Consider the following 16,900-nt stretch of genomic DNA (forward strand, 5'->3'; position numbering starts at 1 on the left):
AACTCTGCTGGACTCCTACCTGTGGCAGATGTAACAGGACCTGTCTTTGTGTGTGGGACAGCCGGTTCCTCCCCCTATTCCGTACACATATTGGTTGCTTTTTGAGGAGTTCTCAGCAAAGTAAATTCCAGCTCCAAACATTCCTCCAATGTATGCATGCCTTTCATCAAATCCTTTGTGAATGATAGCATTAATAAAAGGAGACCCTAGAACAGTGACACAAAAAGACACATACTTGTTAAGTTGTATAGTAATACAAGACTCGATGTCAAGAGGAGTTTATCTGCCTCAAATAGACCATTAAATACCAGAAAGTGTGCTCAGTCAGCTGGAAGGGGGCGATACCCAGCAGGATGCAGTGATGTGTGGGATTTATCATTATATACCAAAATCCCACGTGTGACTCATTTCTTACTCATTTCACAGATCTCATTAAATGGCTTTCCCCCCACTCACATTTCAGTGCAATTTATCTTGTCAATGCACACCCTCTCTCCAGGAGTCAGCACTGCTTAAGGTGGGGCAAGGTGTCAGGACAATCATACCTAAAACAAATTTCCTATACAGAATCACAGAAGAATCTAGGACAGAAGGACCTTCAGGCAATTGTCATTTGCAGGCATTTCTAGAGAAATCTTGCTGAAACTCATGGTTGGTTTTGATTCCTTTCCCTCATGCTTGCCTAAAGCACCAGGGTAAAACACTTTTATTGTATGTTGCTACCCTCATTTAGAAGACACCATGTCTTTCTGACAGCAATGTATCATCATCCCAGCAGCTTTACTGGAAATGACTAAGATACAGTTTAGCAAAAAACTTTCCTCTTTCTTAAAAATCCAAAACATAATAAAAGTATTTCTTATCTAGTGTAGCTTTTTGGATTGCAGTAACCACACAGACACCCCCAATGCACCCCCTGCATTTCTAGTGTAGAAACACAATTACTTGCATAGGATGGTGATACAGCAACAATAACATTGCCTGTGGGTCTTTGCAAGGTTGTTTTTTGTTAAATACCAACACATACAAAGAGACATTACTTCCTTACCGTGAAACAGCATGCGCTCGTTGTGATGATTATGATTCTCCTCTGAGACCTCCTTCTGTCTGTGACAGAATCTCTCCCGCAACTTCTTGTTCACTACCTTTTGAATCTGCAGTAGAACAACAGATCCAACCATGCTCTTACCATAACATTTAAATCTCTCACATGTATTTGAATTGCAATTGAAATGAAATCTAGTTTCACGGAGTTCACATTAATTTGACAGGGAAACTGATGGAAGACATATAAATGCTATGAAGAAACCCCATGGCTGTTCTGCATGCAAGGCTGAAGTCTCTCAAACAACTCTGTAGCCCACACCTACAAATAGTTGAAACTACTGTGAAACTGCAGACTAAGTCCTCAGATTTAAGGACAACTTTCAGGCTTCACAGCCTGCGAACAAAGAACTACAAACTGTCTGAAACTCCTTCCCTCCCTGCTTTGAGCTCTGTTGACTGATCTCCTCTAGCTCTTTGAAACTTGCTGTCTAGTTTAGGTTTATTTTTTATGAAAAAAACCCTAACTTTTGGTTCTGTTTAATTTATTAATATAATTTCAGCCACATGCTCTAATACCACTGTAGCTTCGGTAAAGGACTTCACCATTGGTTGGGAGTAGGATGGAAGAAGAGTTTGCTATAGGACACATGATCTATTGGATCAAGCTGCAAAGGCTCTGCACAGGCTTACTTCTCAAAGAGATAGGCAGCACAGGTTTGTTGAAGCTCAGAAACCAAGTTCTGTTCTGATTCCCTCTATTTCCTTCTCCCCAGAAAAAGAAACCAGAAAGTGTATTTTCCCTCAGAATGACACCACCATTTTCTGGAACACCATGGCTTGGAAAATGCATTTTTCTAGTTGGCAAGGGTAAAGGAGGTGGTGTCAAGTTGGAAAGTTGCATAGGGAGATAGAAACCTCTTATTAGAAGTCATGATCATCCTTTCACCTACATACCCCAAATCTCCTTTAAAAGGGCAAGAAAAGACTACACTGAGAAAAAAGATAAATCTGTGTTGCAAAGGTGAAACACAGAAGTTACAGGCCTCTGAAATTCAGTCAGGTTCTTCACCACCTCTGTCTTCAACATCAGTCCTTCAGACTCCTATAGGAGCCCAAGTGACACTTCTCCCTCATTCCCTGTGCAGAGCACACATCCATTTCAGCACTTGCATTAACTCTGTTTCCGAATATCATTTCAACAAAGAACTTTAAATACAAAAGGGCAAACCATTAAACTGATTCTGCCTGCTGGTATAAATACTAACATACTTCACCACATAAAACTAATAAAAAAGAGGTTTTGAAACTTACCCTGATGACATTGTATCTGTTGAAGATCCCACCAGCATTTCCACCATCCCGATGCTCCCGGATTGTACTTTGCATCTACATAAAAACCCAAAACTGAATTTCAGCACATAAACCTTCCCAGCAAGGCAAAGTATCCATGCAATGTCCCAGTATATCACTGGCAACAACACTCTTGACAGAAAATTAATTAAATGGTGTTAAAAAAAAATAAAATCTCTATTTTAAATTGAGGTATACCCTAATTTCTCAAGCACCCAACACATTATGCTGTTCCACAACAGGGAAGCTGGATGATGCAATTATCCAATCTTGTAATAAAAATCCACATAAGAAAAAAGAATAATGGTACTTGCCATCAAAATTATATACAACTAGAAAACCTTCTTCAAATTAGAAAAAAACCCCCAATCTTTGAGAATTAATATACAAAAAGATCACTACATTGTAATAATAAATGTGATTTTAATGAGTTTAGTTTGCATCTCTTAGTATTAGGGAAATAATTGCACTTCTCCTATGGCATTAGAAGAACATTTCTGATTCGCTCAAAAATAGTTTCATTGTCTTTCAGAGAAGTATTTACAGCTACAGCAACAATATTTTGTAATAGTTCAAATAAATATTCCAATTTACTATGACAGACAAGTGACCCTTTCCTTCAGAAGTTTATAAAAAGGATCTGCACAAACTCCAGTTTATGAAGTTACTAATAAAAAAGTTGGTAGCAATCCTGATTATCTAGACTTTTTAAATTACTCCAAACACTTTTGTGCTGTAGTGTAGGAACATGACACAAATAGCAAATGCACAGTAAAATGGAGTTTCTACCAAACACAACTCTTCAGGAAGTCTTTTTTTCTGCTACGATTTTTGCTTTCAAAATGGTATGTGCCTGTAGTTTACTTAAATAAAAGAGCATGTGTGTGTGTGGGAGGCAAAATTACAGTCAATTCTCAATTGTCCAAGAGCTGTTTATCTGGGTTACAGATTAACTAAGGCACTGAGATGAGAAAACAAGCTGGTTCACAGAAAATGCTTAAGAGAATTGCAAGGCCTTGATGCCTTGCATCACACACAGCTTTTAATTCTCACAGGTCCATCTATCTACAGAAAGCTGTGCAAACCCTCCCTATGAGACAATGTCCAAGATAAGCTCCAAAACACAACAACAAAATAAAACTGGAATAGCACTAAGTGAGCAGAGACCACTTATTAATAAAATTGGCAGGACACAGCAAAATAATTTCTATCATTGTTCTACACAAAAGGACAAAGGAAGAACCCTAAACTTCATATCAGATCTACGCAATTCATACACCAAAGCCTATTTTAGCAATTCCAACATGTATTGCACACTTTAGCTCTGACAGGTTATCAGTAGAAAGAAAAATATACAGCCCCTGAAGCACTAAGAAAGAGACTTGGATTACCTCCTCTTCTACAGACTGATACTCCTTATCGTCAGGAGCAAGGTCAAGGAGAATGGTCCCCTGACTCACACAGTGGAAAGTCAAATAAGGATTGGTACCTGCAAAGAGAAGGAAGCAAAAATCAACAGGAAAAACCAATACTGGCTCTATTTGTATCCATCATCATCATTGTTCTTCTTAAACAACCCCAGTACAGGAAATGCAAAGTAAACACAAGGCATAAGCACCACCTCAAAAAGATAAAAGTGCTTTCTTTAGCAGCAGAGGCTTTAAAAGAGAGAAGAAAAATGTGGGACATAATTGCCCTTCATTGCTTCCTCTTTCCATAGAAACATCTCAGAAGCATGGGGCAGCTAAAACCCTATCAGGCCTATCCTTCAGGATGTAACTGGCCTGTGGGTAGATATGGAGGTCAAATCAACCCTAAAGCTCCTCTCTGGGTGAAACTGGGTCCTGAGAAATGGGAACAGCTTCCAAAGCTGCCTCAGGGGTATCCATTCTCTGAAAAGGCAAGTGATCACTTGGTCTGGTATCTCCTTAATATATTCTTTAGCTACCACAACCCACTCAGCACTGTGTCTGCAGCAAATACACTTTCCTGACATTCAGATGCTTTCAAGTCTGGTGACAGTACCTACATTTAGAGGAAGTGACTTATGGGAGCCTGTTGTGTGTTACACTTAGACTAGCAGTAGAAGTGTCATATTTACCTTGCTGACCTCCTAGAAGTCTCTCCACACCCTTTATTAATTTGTGGCGATGTCCATATGCATTGATCCCAATTTCTTTCAGTTCCTCATGCCCCATGTCAGCCAACACATCCAGGGTTATCTGGAAAGGTGAAAGATCACAAAAATCACTTGTCAAGCCTGGCCTGACTTTCAAGGCTGGAGACCTATCACTTCAGAAATTGGCAAGTATCCATGGTGCAACCAAAAGCATAAAGGCAGATAGTGTTTTGCTTCACTTCTACTTGCTGCCACCTTCTGGCAAACCTCTCCCTATCACAGGACCATACCCAGCTGCCACAGCCTGAAGCTGTGCAAAACTTTCACTTCTCTCACACCAATTAACAAGAGCTGGTTCTCGACAAAGGTTCTCACAAACATTTTTACTTAGGTAGAAGGGGGATACGTTGAAATGCTGGCACAAATATGGGAGTTCTTTTGAAACATTTAACGTTTCACAGCATTGTACAATTCACTACTTTCATTACACAAGCAGAAATTAATATTCTACAACCTTACTAATAACGAGCCAAGGTGAAAAAGTTTACATGAAGGTAGTGCTTGGAAAACCAGCTTAAAATAATAAGCTTAAAGAAGATGAGCTTGTTTTTTCTACAAAGAAACTTACAAGAGCTAGATGATTTCAAAATGATGAATATATTGAATCCGATTTGCATTGTTAAATCTTATTAGCAGGGGAAGATCTTAACAGGTTAGGTGCTAAGGAAGCAAAAGTAGAACAAGACCAGCTAGGCAACGGGAAGGTATGAAAAATAATAAGAAAATATGAGAAGCATACAGGTTGGTTTGAGGTTGGTTTCCTTCTGAACAGAAGGAGTTCCAAACTAAAGAGAAGAGCTTATGCTTCATATATCAGAAAGGAAAAAGTTCTATAGTATTTTATATTTGGACATTTTATAGAAACAGCTGGAACTGTAACCAACACATTACATTTCAAACCTTTGCTTCCTGATTCCTCAATAAAAGATTAGCAGCAGAGGCCACAGTAAAAATAATCACCAAATCCAGTCTCTTGCACTTGTACCTTTCACTTCCACATGTACATCTATCTCAGTCATGTAAACAGATCTATCTAACTGCAACATGTTAAATTTAAGGAACAGTACATAAAAGGAATCTACAAATACATTACAGGTACTTCTGCTGTAAAACATAATGTAAGCTTGAGAAACTTATATTAGTTGTACTCTTTTCATATATGCTGAATTACTGATAAATCTGCAGGTTTTGTTTCCCTGTTTCTCAACGACATTTCTAAGTTAGCTTGGCAAAACTCAGCTAATGCTGTGGTCCTAACCTGATAGGAACTGTAGCTTCTGCATTCTGTAGTGTGACTACTCCCATGCTAGGTTTTTCTTTCAGCATATATTCAAAGTGGAGGATTTCCTAGATCTAACCAAAGTATCACATGTAGCACTACAAGTGGTAAAAGGCTTATTTGGCTGTCAAGACTGCTGAAGAACAAACACAGGTGACATTTGAACCTATAATTTCATTATAGTCATCATGTTCAAAGTTCACAAGGTTCAAAATAACTCTCAGAGTACAAGCCAAATTGGCAGTCACAGTGTATGTGTAAGTGAAAGTTACTTGACACCTGAATCCAACAAGAAAAGATGTTTTCATAAGTTTTGCAACTTCACCGTATTGTATCTGGCAATTCATTTGCAGAAAACTGAAAGAAAACTTGAGCACACTTGTTTTTCTGTAGATGTGAAGTGTGGGTTTTTTCCTTCCCTTTTTTAATTAGAAAATGAAAATGTCACTGAAATTTATTATGTTAGTTTATCTCCTAAACACAGAAATAGAGATGAGGCTTGCCCCTTACCTGTTCTGTCTCAAAGATGTCCCGAAGGTGTTCAAGACCCAGGCTTTTTAGGAACTGGGTAATGTTCATATCAAGACCAGAAACTGTAAGAGAAGAAGCAAGTCTTTATATCCTATATATCTGAAAGGATATACAGGATACTATACATCTGAAGTAACAAAAACCAAACCAACCACCTTAAAAAGAAAAAAATCAAGCAATACCACTGATTCTCTTAAAATTCCAAACTCTGATTCTTTTTACAATCAATTTGTCTATGTCTGTATTAAACAATCTACTTCCATTGTGTCAAAGCTCTGTGCAAAGCTCATCACCGTTCCCTCTTCAGAATCAACTTAAAAGCACAAAACCATCTGTGACAAATACAGGCTCATACTGCAAAGAGAACGAAAAGAGGGGTGGATATATTTTTGCTATGTGACCCCCTTAGATTCTGACCTAAAGCACAGACTCCAGATACTAATCAAAGGGTTTACAAAGCCTTGGCAAAATCCCCAGCCATCATAATCATATCCTTCATCAAAATAATTCTCATTGCATTTTCTTTATAAAGTCAATGGACATGTGGGCACTTAATCAGATCTGCATTTGCAGTCAGACCTAATGACTGATAGCAAACACAGATGAACTGTTAACAGTGAACAATTAACAAGCATCAGACACTTTAAAACAGTTCAAACTGCACAGTATTTTCTGGCTAATCAGAAACGCTTTTCAGATAAACCAAGGCCTATTTTGATACTAAACTACTGTACTTCTGGCAATGTAAACTTGTCCAGCAGCAAATGCACCTTCTCCTTCCTTCCTGTCAGTTCCTGCAGCTCCATCCCCAGCATTTGATGCCCCTCCTACGGCCAGTTCTGCCAGCGGCCCCGTGAGGTTATCTATGCTGCTGGCAGCAGAGAGGCAGGACGGTGTAGATGCTGGCGAGATCACAGAGGCACTAACAACAGTGGCTTGAGGCTTGAAGCACGTAGGCAAAGCTTCTGGAGGCATCGCATCTATCAGCAAAGCTCGGATATCGTCAGCCTGAAACACAGACAGAACACCCAACATGAGCTCGTACTGCCACAAGTCACTGATCTCTGGAAATAATTTTTAATTGCTTTATTTGATTGTTCTGGTCCCCATTAGAAGGAAAACTGCCAGCTTCTGTTACAGGGGAATTCACGGTTGCAAGAACATTTTGATTCACCACTCAAGACATAGGTGAATCAGGTTCTCCCCATTTCTAAAGCTATGTAAGAAGCTACAACTAATTTTTTTCTGGCAGAATGGCTTTGTAAGTGCTAAAGCCAGGGAGAAAAATGCAGCAACTTTATTTGAAATCCTTTAGAACCCAGGACAGGAAATGCCACTTCTTAATTTCTGTCAGGCTTAACTTCAGGTGCACTGGAACAAGGTTTCAGTGGAAAGCCCTTGCTATAATCACATCTCTTGGGTTAGAATATTTAAAAAAAAAAGGACAGGAGCTCAGGAGAAGTATGATCATAGCTAACAGCTGGATTTAGCCTTTATTGACTTAATTAAGCAACACCCTCATCTTCAAGAAATTCCTCCTTAAAAATTCTTGTAGAACAAGATTAAGACACCGTTATTTTTCCCCAAAGAAATAATTTTCACATCCTTCATCACAAAGCAAGTTTTCTAGAGCTCAGATTACTCTGGAGGATATTTCTTGAACTCTCCATAAATAAATCAATAACCTTAAAAGATACTTGCACTGAGACCAGGCACACCATCCAATCTGGTTGCATTATCTATTCCATCAAGATTGTTTAAGCTGGGGCATACATGTTAATATAACCTTATTAGGTTTTTAAACCATTTACAAGAAAGTTTAAAGAATCCAGTTTTAAAAGAAGTTTGATAGCCACCTACAAATTTTGGAGGTAGAATAAATTCTTTGGAATGTTCTTTTGGAGTCAATTTTAAAAAAATGAACTGAGGTAATATGGAGGCACTGAGCATAATAATCCACCAAATGTTCCCATTCCTCTAAAGGTCTATCTGGTGTTCCTCCTAGGTTCAAAGAAATAATCACCAACAGTACACAGACTGACCATCATCAGACACATTTCAGAGAGTTTTATTGCTGGGAATGAGGAGATTGATCCCAGGAGTGAATACTTCAGGAGAAGCAAACCTTAAATCACAAGCCATGCTAAGATTCCAGCTGAAGGAAAATGCCTGGGGCCTGGGCCCATGGACAAAAAGCCAGGAAGAGGCACTCAGGAGATGCCCTTCTCTCTCCACCTCAGCTCAATGGAAGCTGAGGACTGCTGATGACAAGGAGTCATAGAAATGAATTTAATATGCAGAGTACATCCTCCAGAGCAGCCTGTGGCTGGCTAACATGAACTTACTGTTGCCAGGTCTAGTGGTGTCTGACCCTCTTGGTTCTTCATGGTAGGATCTGCTCCATGAGCTAACAGCAGAGCACAGAGCTGTGTCCTTCCTTTTTGTGCAGCTTCATGCAAAGGTGTGAATGCCCACTTATCTGTTGCATTTACACATGTATTATATTTGATCAACAGTGCTGCTATGTCCACATGCTGGAAAACACAAGAACATCTTAACCAACATGACACTGGTAAAACATACATTCCTTTTTTTTTATGCTGGAGGCAATGGTGCCCAGAGACTCTTGTGGTTTCTCTCTCCTGTAACTCATTCTGCTCCCTGTGTCGCAGGAGCAGCACACTTCTCCAGATACCAATTCATACTGCAGCTCCACAGCTCATCTGTGTACTACCAGGTCATTCACCAGCACAGAAGAACTGGGATCAGGCACAGAAGCAGATTTCTGTCAAATCACCCCAAGTACATAGCATGAAGTTTGTGGCAGCTGTAGGAGCAGACATGATACTTAACCCCACATAAAAAAATTATTTGTGGACAAATTTGAACTGGTGAATTTACTGGGCTGCAACGTTTGTGACACAATACTAGAAGCTCTGAAGATCGATGTGTTGTGCTACTGAGCCACCCTTGCGTGTACACAGAAGTCTTTGTTGCACTTTCTTTCTTGCAAGACTTTGAACTCATCTGTGGCATCACAGATCTGTTCTATCTTCATTCATATTTTATGAGAGCTGTAATTGATAAAATGCATTATGAGTGTCACAAGGAACAGCTGTTTTACATGGGTTATAAAAGTAATGAACTTGTAACCCCATGCTTCCACCAATATACTGTCCTTGAAGTCTCCCAAGTAAAAATAAGAGAAAACTGACAAATGAAATTTTTGCCTGCCTCTAACCAGTAGCTCTTTCTTGTGCAAGACAGCAAAGAAAAAAAAGCGGGTAGTCAAAATGAATGGGTAGGAGCATGAAACACTGAAATTGTAAGCAGGGGCACAAAGAATTGCCAATGGATTTCCTTTTTCCCCTCAATGGCAATTAAATGACTCTTTGCAGCTCTCATAAAACAGCTTGGTCTCTGAACAAGTGTGGTTTTGAAAATACTGCCAACTTTATTTTTCCTCTCTGCCAAACTTTTAAAGCAATTGCTGTTCCTGTGATTTTTCTGTCACAGAAAGCACTATTGAGGGACATACAGCATGAAGTACTGGGTGGGAGAACTGAAGAAACTTTGTGAGGAAAAGGCAGAGCCTGTGAATCTTGCCAGCTATGAACTTGTGAAACCAGTACTCCTCTCCTCTCTACCTCCCATCACAGAGATCTGAACAAGCTGATGACAGCTCAGAGACAAGTGTGGGATGCCAGGAAAGGTATGAAGCAACTCTTAACTAAATAAGCTGATGGAAAAGCATGAAACACTGCCTTTTTAATATTTCCTACAGGAAGCAGGGCAACCAGGTTAGATTGGCATTATGATTTTTAGAAATGATAATTCGTTAAAACCAATCTCTGACATTTCTCTATGCCAATAAGAAATGTTTTGGGTTTGTGTAAAATGTGTTTTGTTTTCTCATGCCAAAGAAAAGAATAGTCTTTCCAACAGAATTTATCTATAGATCTTAGCAACATCTTGGGAATTAATGTTTAAAGGCAGATGCTGATAAACAATATTACTTGGTATTAAGACCCTGTAACACAAAAGAATTCTGTGCTGCTTTCTAATCTTTCACCAGGATTTGGGGCCTTTTGCCCTTTAGGACACTGGGATCCCAGAGTGATGAAAAGAACCAGTACAAATAGCACAGACTGAGTTCCATTGATGCCCTTTTTAAAAACAAGGTGAACACTGCACTTTTTATTTCATTTACTCTCAAACAAAAGCAATCATGGTTCTGTTAGGGTCACCTGTCCCAGATTTTGCTGTACTTGTGCCAGGGCCAGGTAAGTAACAGACAAAGCACATCATGAGACCATCAAACCCAGAACTCCATGAGCTTCAGATCCTCTCACTGACTGGAAGCACAGTGCTAGAAGCTTCTTAAGCACTGTCTCTGTACAATTATTTACAAGAGACTTCTTTCTCACCCAATCCACAACTAACAACTGCTTATAAGCAATCTATCAGGCATCTGTGCAACTGAGACACAGATGCTTACTCCTGTATGGCAGAAAGAGGGCCTGCCTCATCTAAAATGGTTTGAATCTGTCACTGCACCCCCTGCAGCAGATGGCTTGCCCTGGAGGACAACCACATTACAAACACAGTAGTCCTGCAACTCCAGCAATGGATTCCTACCAAACACCAGCTGCAACACACCTCCACTTCCCTGTCATCATCTGCACACGATCCCCTGGTGTTTTTCTCTTCCTGCCATCTAAGTCTTTCAGAGACAAACTGAGGTCTTTTCTGTTTCAAATATCACCCCAAACTGTTCAACCCTGTGCATCTGCTTGCCTGTATAAGAGATACATTGTAGTGATCATTCCAAACTGCAGCATTTAACTGCTACAGCACACCTGAATCTGTGTCCTATTTAATGTGTAGGGTTGCAAATAAAACTCACAACAGAACCTTAGCCTGACAAACACTTCATCAAAGCCTGAACTGTGTTCACAGCAAAACAGCTGCAAAATAACTGGCTTTGGATATGACTTCAAGGAGTCCCTTGCTGCTCTACTCATGGCAAGACTGCCTGCACCTACCCCATAGGATGCTGCATTGTGTAGGGGAATTAATCCTCCTTTGTCCTGGGCATTAACATCTGCACCATGCTCAAGAAGGTATTCAGCTACTTCCAAATTGTTGTAACCAGCTGTAGAAAAAGCACAGGAAAAGAAATTAGGTATTAGAAGAGCTAAACTAAAGAAAAATATTTGACAGAAAAGATAAGGCAATTTTTCAACTGCAAAAGTTCCTCTTCCCTAGTAATTGTATTACCTCCTGAAACAGATGCCCTAGTTAACTCTTTGTATAGACAATTCTCTGAGAAACTCTTCCTATACCAGTCCTGGTTTTGGCAAATTACATCTGTAGACCTACTATAAATATACAAGCCTTGAAAACCTGGCACATGACCCACCTGCAAGATGCAGTGGTGTTGAATTTCTTCCCTGGGTGTCTCTGCAATTGATATTTTCTTGAGTACACAGCTTCTGCACTCGTGCCAGGCACCCCTTCTTGGCAGCATCCAGCAAGGCAGCATCTCCTCGAAGTAAGTCCTGGATATCTGTGTCCCCTTCTTTCACCAAATCTAAAGGAGTGTTTCCATCTCGATTCTTTTTTGTTGGATCAGCTCCATGCTGCAAAGAGCAAATGGAATGCTAGTGTCACAATCATGCATAGAGCAGTCACACACATCACTATTTTGCAAAATAAAATAGGATTTTCCAGACCTATCATAATGAAGTAATAATTGTATAGATTAGTAGGCACAAGAAAATAAATTCAGAAGTCTGAGACCTAAAAGTACTAGTCTGAAACACAGCTGTGTGAATCTCAATTCCACAGGCAAGAATGGCAGCCCTCTGCAAGAGCTGTCCCTGCTCTACTTGCAACTGAAGTATGTTCAGGAGCATTTCCTGCATATAGCTATTTCTTACTGTCACAGCAGCATGAAAGGAAAGCCAGCTACAAGTATCTTGCTGCCAGTCCTCCCCTTCCCTGAACACTGGCAGAAATCAAATGGCTGACAGAGGTATCTCCTGAGCACAACCTTCTGAGCTAGCAAAACCAGGCTCTGAGTTTTACTAAATGTAAATTTATCCTGATATTGAAAGGCACCTGTTTCAGAAAGGAACTAGCCAAATACTCTTCTCTACACTTTCCAATAGACAATAGCACCATCTTAAGCAGTTTACAGGTCTTTGGAAGAAGTGAAAATAAAATATGGTGGACAAGAGGAGTTGGATGACTGCTGGAGTGCATTTGTGCTGGTAGAACATGTAGAACAGGCAGTAATAAGAACACAGTACTGGAGCAATGGGGGATGAGAAGGGGAACACACAACTATGTAGAGCATATGGTGTGAGTCACATCCACATTCAGTTTTGTGGGAGGACAGCTCCTTCCCTATTCACTCTCAGCAGCAGTGGGTAAAAACAAAGATAGATAAAGCAGAGGCAGCTGCTGGTGCTAGAGTTCTCTGGCTGACCTCTTCAGAACAGTCAAACACAGTGGTCCAATCCCTGCCAGCATGTCTACCCTGCCATTTCCCACTGGACTGGGAATGGGATAACAGCAGTGGGAGAACAGAGGGAATTAACTGCTTTGTATTTGGAAGCAGTACAACTGCACTCATGGTGCAATGGATGAAAAGCAAGGGACAGAAGGGACAGAGCATTAATTACACAAAACCAGTTTTCCACACCTGTGGTTCTTTTAAGAAGAAAGCATTCTTTGTGAAAAGCTTTTTAGACTGCAATGGCTTCTCTAAGATATGACCTGAAATCCCTTAATTTAAAACTCATCAAAATTGAAACTATTCAAATATGCCCCAAAATAAGTATCTGAATGAAAATGCAGTGTCTTCTGAGACCCTTTCCAAGGCATAGAGACAAATGAAGGTGGTAATTTCAAAGAAAGGTGATTTAAAAAGACACTGTCTCCAAAATGCCCGTTTATTTTTGTTTCCTTCTTCAAGCAGATCAGGAGAGAAGGAGCACAAGTCAGGAGGGGTCAAGCTCAACATCCACAACTCAGCAGAACTGACAACACTGCCAGCTGGCATAGGAGACACAGCAGGAGAAACCCTGAGTAAATTGCAGTGTGAGCACATATCCACAGACACCCAGAGACTTTGCATCTGTGTCACCTTAAGGGCAGATTTAACTCTTATCTTGTAAAAAACTAAATTTCAGCACTTTTCTGTTTCCTATTGTACATCCATTCAGGATCCTCTGAAGACAAAATATGGGTAAATCCCTGTGGAATGACCAGAAAAGGCCAGAGATCTCAGTGTCTATAATGCAACACTGAGCTATCATCTCTATTAGAGTGTTACTTCCAGGCCACCACCATGCCTACTCCATAGACATCTCTTAATATCTCCTGGTTTCTGCTGTAGATGTGCTTCAAACTATCATTCTTCTCTCTCTGACTGCTTTTTTGGTAATCAAGTGAAATTATTAATGATATAGGAGGGAAATAGTGGGGCTTTGCAGCCGCAAATGAAAAGTGGCTGGAGTAGATCCTCATTATTTTAAGACTATCCATATTCTGACTTTCTCCTATTTTAAATGTTGTGCTTCAGAGGGACATAAGTAGGCACAGTGGAAAGAGGAAATGGGATTGGCAAGAAATTCTACTCTAGCACCCCTTTTCATCCTCTCAGGGCAGGATCTGACCTTATGTTAAGAAGTTTCTCAAACTCATGTTTCTCACTGAAAATAACTTTGCATTACCTCATGCTTTTTACAGGTTCTTCCTCTAAGTATAATGAATATTTATGCCACAGTATATTAACATGCATTTCCTCCAGGAGCTTGATAAATTATACATTAACATAACAGTTTTGAATTCCTCTCATACCAAACAGCATTTAGGACCCACCTTCAGCTATTGCTCTGTAACACACTCTTGCATAAGTATTAACAGAATTTACTTAAATGCAATAACTATTTCAGAAAGGGATGGATAGGACAAGGTAGGGAGTTGTCATTTTTACATTAATTCAGCTGTTTTTTTCAGTTTCAGAGTCTTGTCCTACTTGGCTAACATTATTAATACACGTGATGGAAACACTACTTGTACTGATGATTCTTTTTAAGTCAATGATATTACACAAGAAACCATATGACAAGTGCAAGATGAAAACTGATTCAAAGACACCACAAAGAATTCACTGAATGCAATTAACTTTACATTAATTCATCTTCGGAAAAAATAAGTATATACACATTTTAAGACAAAGCTGAGATCTCCAGTACATACTTTTAAAAGCAGTTTGCAGATTTCATATTTTCCTTTCGCTGCTGCTTCATGTAGAGGAGTGAATTTCCACAGGTCTGCCACGTTGACAGAAGCACCGTGCCTCACTAGGAGTTCAGCCACTTCGTAGTGTCCATAAGAACAGGCATTGTGCAGGGGTACTAAGCCACTAATCAAAGAGAAAGCATTAACAGCTAGAGAATAAAATCCTATATGCAATCAGTAGATAAAATTCCCACTTTCACCAGACATTGTTATCTTTCAGTCTTTCAGTTTTCATGGTTTTATTTCTCTACTAAAAAAATAAATTAAAACTTAATTATCCTCCTTCAGGTCTCATCCACAAGACTTTTAAGTACTTAGCAAGCCCCAATGTTACAGCTTCCACAAGCAACTTCAATGCTATTAATAATAGAAAAAAACTAAATTGCAAGACTCACAGCTGGTCTGAGTTTGGATATTTGAGTGTAAATTTCAAGAAGGACATAACACTATATAAGGTGTTTGAAGTGCAGTTATTAGTAAGTACTGCACATTTGATATATACAGAAAGATATCCAAACACTTTTTCCAGGGTAAGTCTGAAAATACAGTATTTGAAATTTATTATCCTCCACCCTGAACTAATATATGGAGTAAAAGAGTGAACATAACCATGCTGCTTCGCAACTAATGCAAAAAAAGGTAAATGTTTTATATTTATATGTTTTGTATATAATTTAACTGAATAATAAAAGCTAATGTAATTATAAAAATGCCCAGAGATAACCCTGGTATTTTACCACATTTTATTCAAAACTAATTTTAGATCACCTAAAACAAGTTAAAGGCTGCTTTTACGCAAAACAAAGTCTCCAAAATGGGCAAAAAGGGGAAGAGAAGCATCATGTATTACAGTGCCAGGTATGTATGTTCTGGCTTTTCCAGAAAGCAAAGTATGTTGTAATGGTCTATAAACCTCCCTACAGCACAGGAACAACACAGAACAAGGAGGAAAGAGAAAAATCTGCAAAAGAAGAACACCATGGTCACTGAAATCTGAAGTAAAATGAATAAGTGGGATGTAAGTCCCACACCAACAGAGAACAGCAGAACATATCAAGGAATGAAATGTACCCTTTATCTTTGGCATGCACGTCTGCTCCATGGTGCAAGAGATACTCCACCACTGATACACGGTTATATCCTGCAGCAAAGTGCAGTGGTGTTGAATGACGTCCTTCCAGATCTCTGCAATTCACATTCTGTGGGCTGCAAAGTTGCTGTGAAGACAAAAGAACACAAATCTAGCACAGAACTAAAACTAGCAAATAAGAAACTCCCCAAAACCAAAAAGCAACAACAAAACATGAAACAAACTCAAAAGAAAACAACTAAACTACCACCTTCAAACACCCCAACACAAAATTTGATCCACTTATAAAAAAATTTTCAAGTATCGGGAAATTTCTTTCCATTTATGCAAAGTTAAAAAAATAGCAGCTCTAAATTTACAGGTGAATGTACTTCTATAACAAATAAGACTTAAATGATAGTAGTAGTGTAAAGATGTTCCTGATATATAAGAAAGGGTGAACCTCTACATCATCAAGTACCAGGTTCAAGGCCATGTAACTTTCTCCAGATATATTACCATTTGTGGCTTATACTGCCTTCAGAAAACCAGAAATATTTAGCTTGGGAGTCAAAGGAGCTGCTGGTGCCGAAAACTGCTGCTGTTTGAATATTAATGTATATCATATTGAAGTTCAAGATGGGAAAGTATGCACAACAGTCCATCTGCAGGCTTTTTTGTCTGCAGGCTCTTCCACCTGCTCTGTTTTGTCCACAGACCAAATATAAAAAACAAGATCAAACCTTCGTGTGATGGTGGGATTCCACGGCCTGACCCTTCACCTTAAGATCAAGGATGGTTTAAAATATGAAGTCTGCTACCTGTTATGAGTATTTGCTTGCCATCCGATTGAATCATGCACCTGAGGGCTTGTTTCTACTAAACTGTGATTCTGAGAATCACAGAGTTTGATTCAAAGAATTATGGCTACACTTCAGTCCATCAAAGACATGACTGTGTGAAGGACTGGCAGAATAAACAAGCAGAAGCCCAAGAGAAACCCACCTCAGTACATCTTAATGTACGACTTTCTAGAGGAAAAAAAATGAAAGATCCATGACTTCCTATTTTTTATGATTTATCATCCATTGGCCACTGCTTCCACAAGCCTTGCACAGCAATGCAAAGTAGA

At 39.4% G+C, this 16,900-nt stretch overlaps 1 protein-coding gene across 1 annotated transcript in view; it reads right to left on the reverse strand.

Moving 5' to 3' along the window:
* Positions 1-16,900, reverse strand: part of TNKS (tankyrase) — a 128,493-nt gene that overhangs the window by 8,077 nt on the left and 103,516 nt on the right. Inside the window, exons 14-25 of the mRNA XM_041395832.1 lie at positions 15,771-15,916; positions 14,658-14,823; positions 11,809-12,028; positions 11,432-11,541; positions 8,732-8,920; positions 7,157-7,394; positions 6,366-6,448; positions 4,499-4,619; positions 3,789-3,886; positions 2,359-2,433; positions 1,049-1,154; positions 20-206 (exon numbers count right to left, since the gene is read on the reverse strand). Coding sequence (XP_041251766.1) covers positions 20-206; positions 1,049-1,154; positions 2,359-2,433; positions 3,789-3,886; positions 4,499-4,619; positions 6,366-6,448; positions 7,157-7,394; positions 8,732-8,920; positions 11,432-11,541; positions 11,809-12,028; positions 14,658-14,823; positions 15,771-15,916 — 1,739 coding nt within the window. The remainder of the gene's footprint in view (positions 1-19; positions 207-1,048; positions 1,155-2,358; positions 2,434-3,788; positions 3,887-4,498; positions 4,620-6,365; positions 6,449-7,156; positions 7,395-8,731; positions 8,921-11,431; positions 11,542-11,808; positions 12,029-14,657; positions 14,824-15,770; positions 15,917-16,900) is intronic.

The sequence above is a fragment of the Onychostruthus taczanowskii genome, unplaced genomic scaffold (assembly GCF_017590055.1).
Source record: "Onychostruthus taczanowskii isolate IOZ18803 unplaced genomic scaffold, ASM1759005v1 scaffold12, whole genome shotgun sequence".
In the NCBI taxonomy this organism is placed as follows: domain Eukaryota; kingdom Metazoa; phylum Chordata; class Aves; order Passeriformes; family Passeridae; genus Onychostruthus; species Onychostruthus taczanowskii.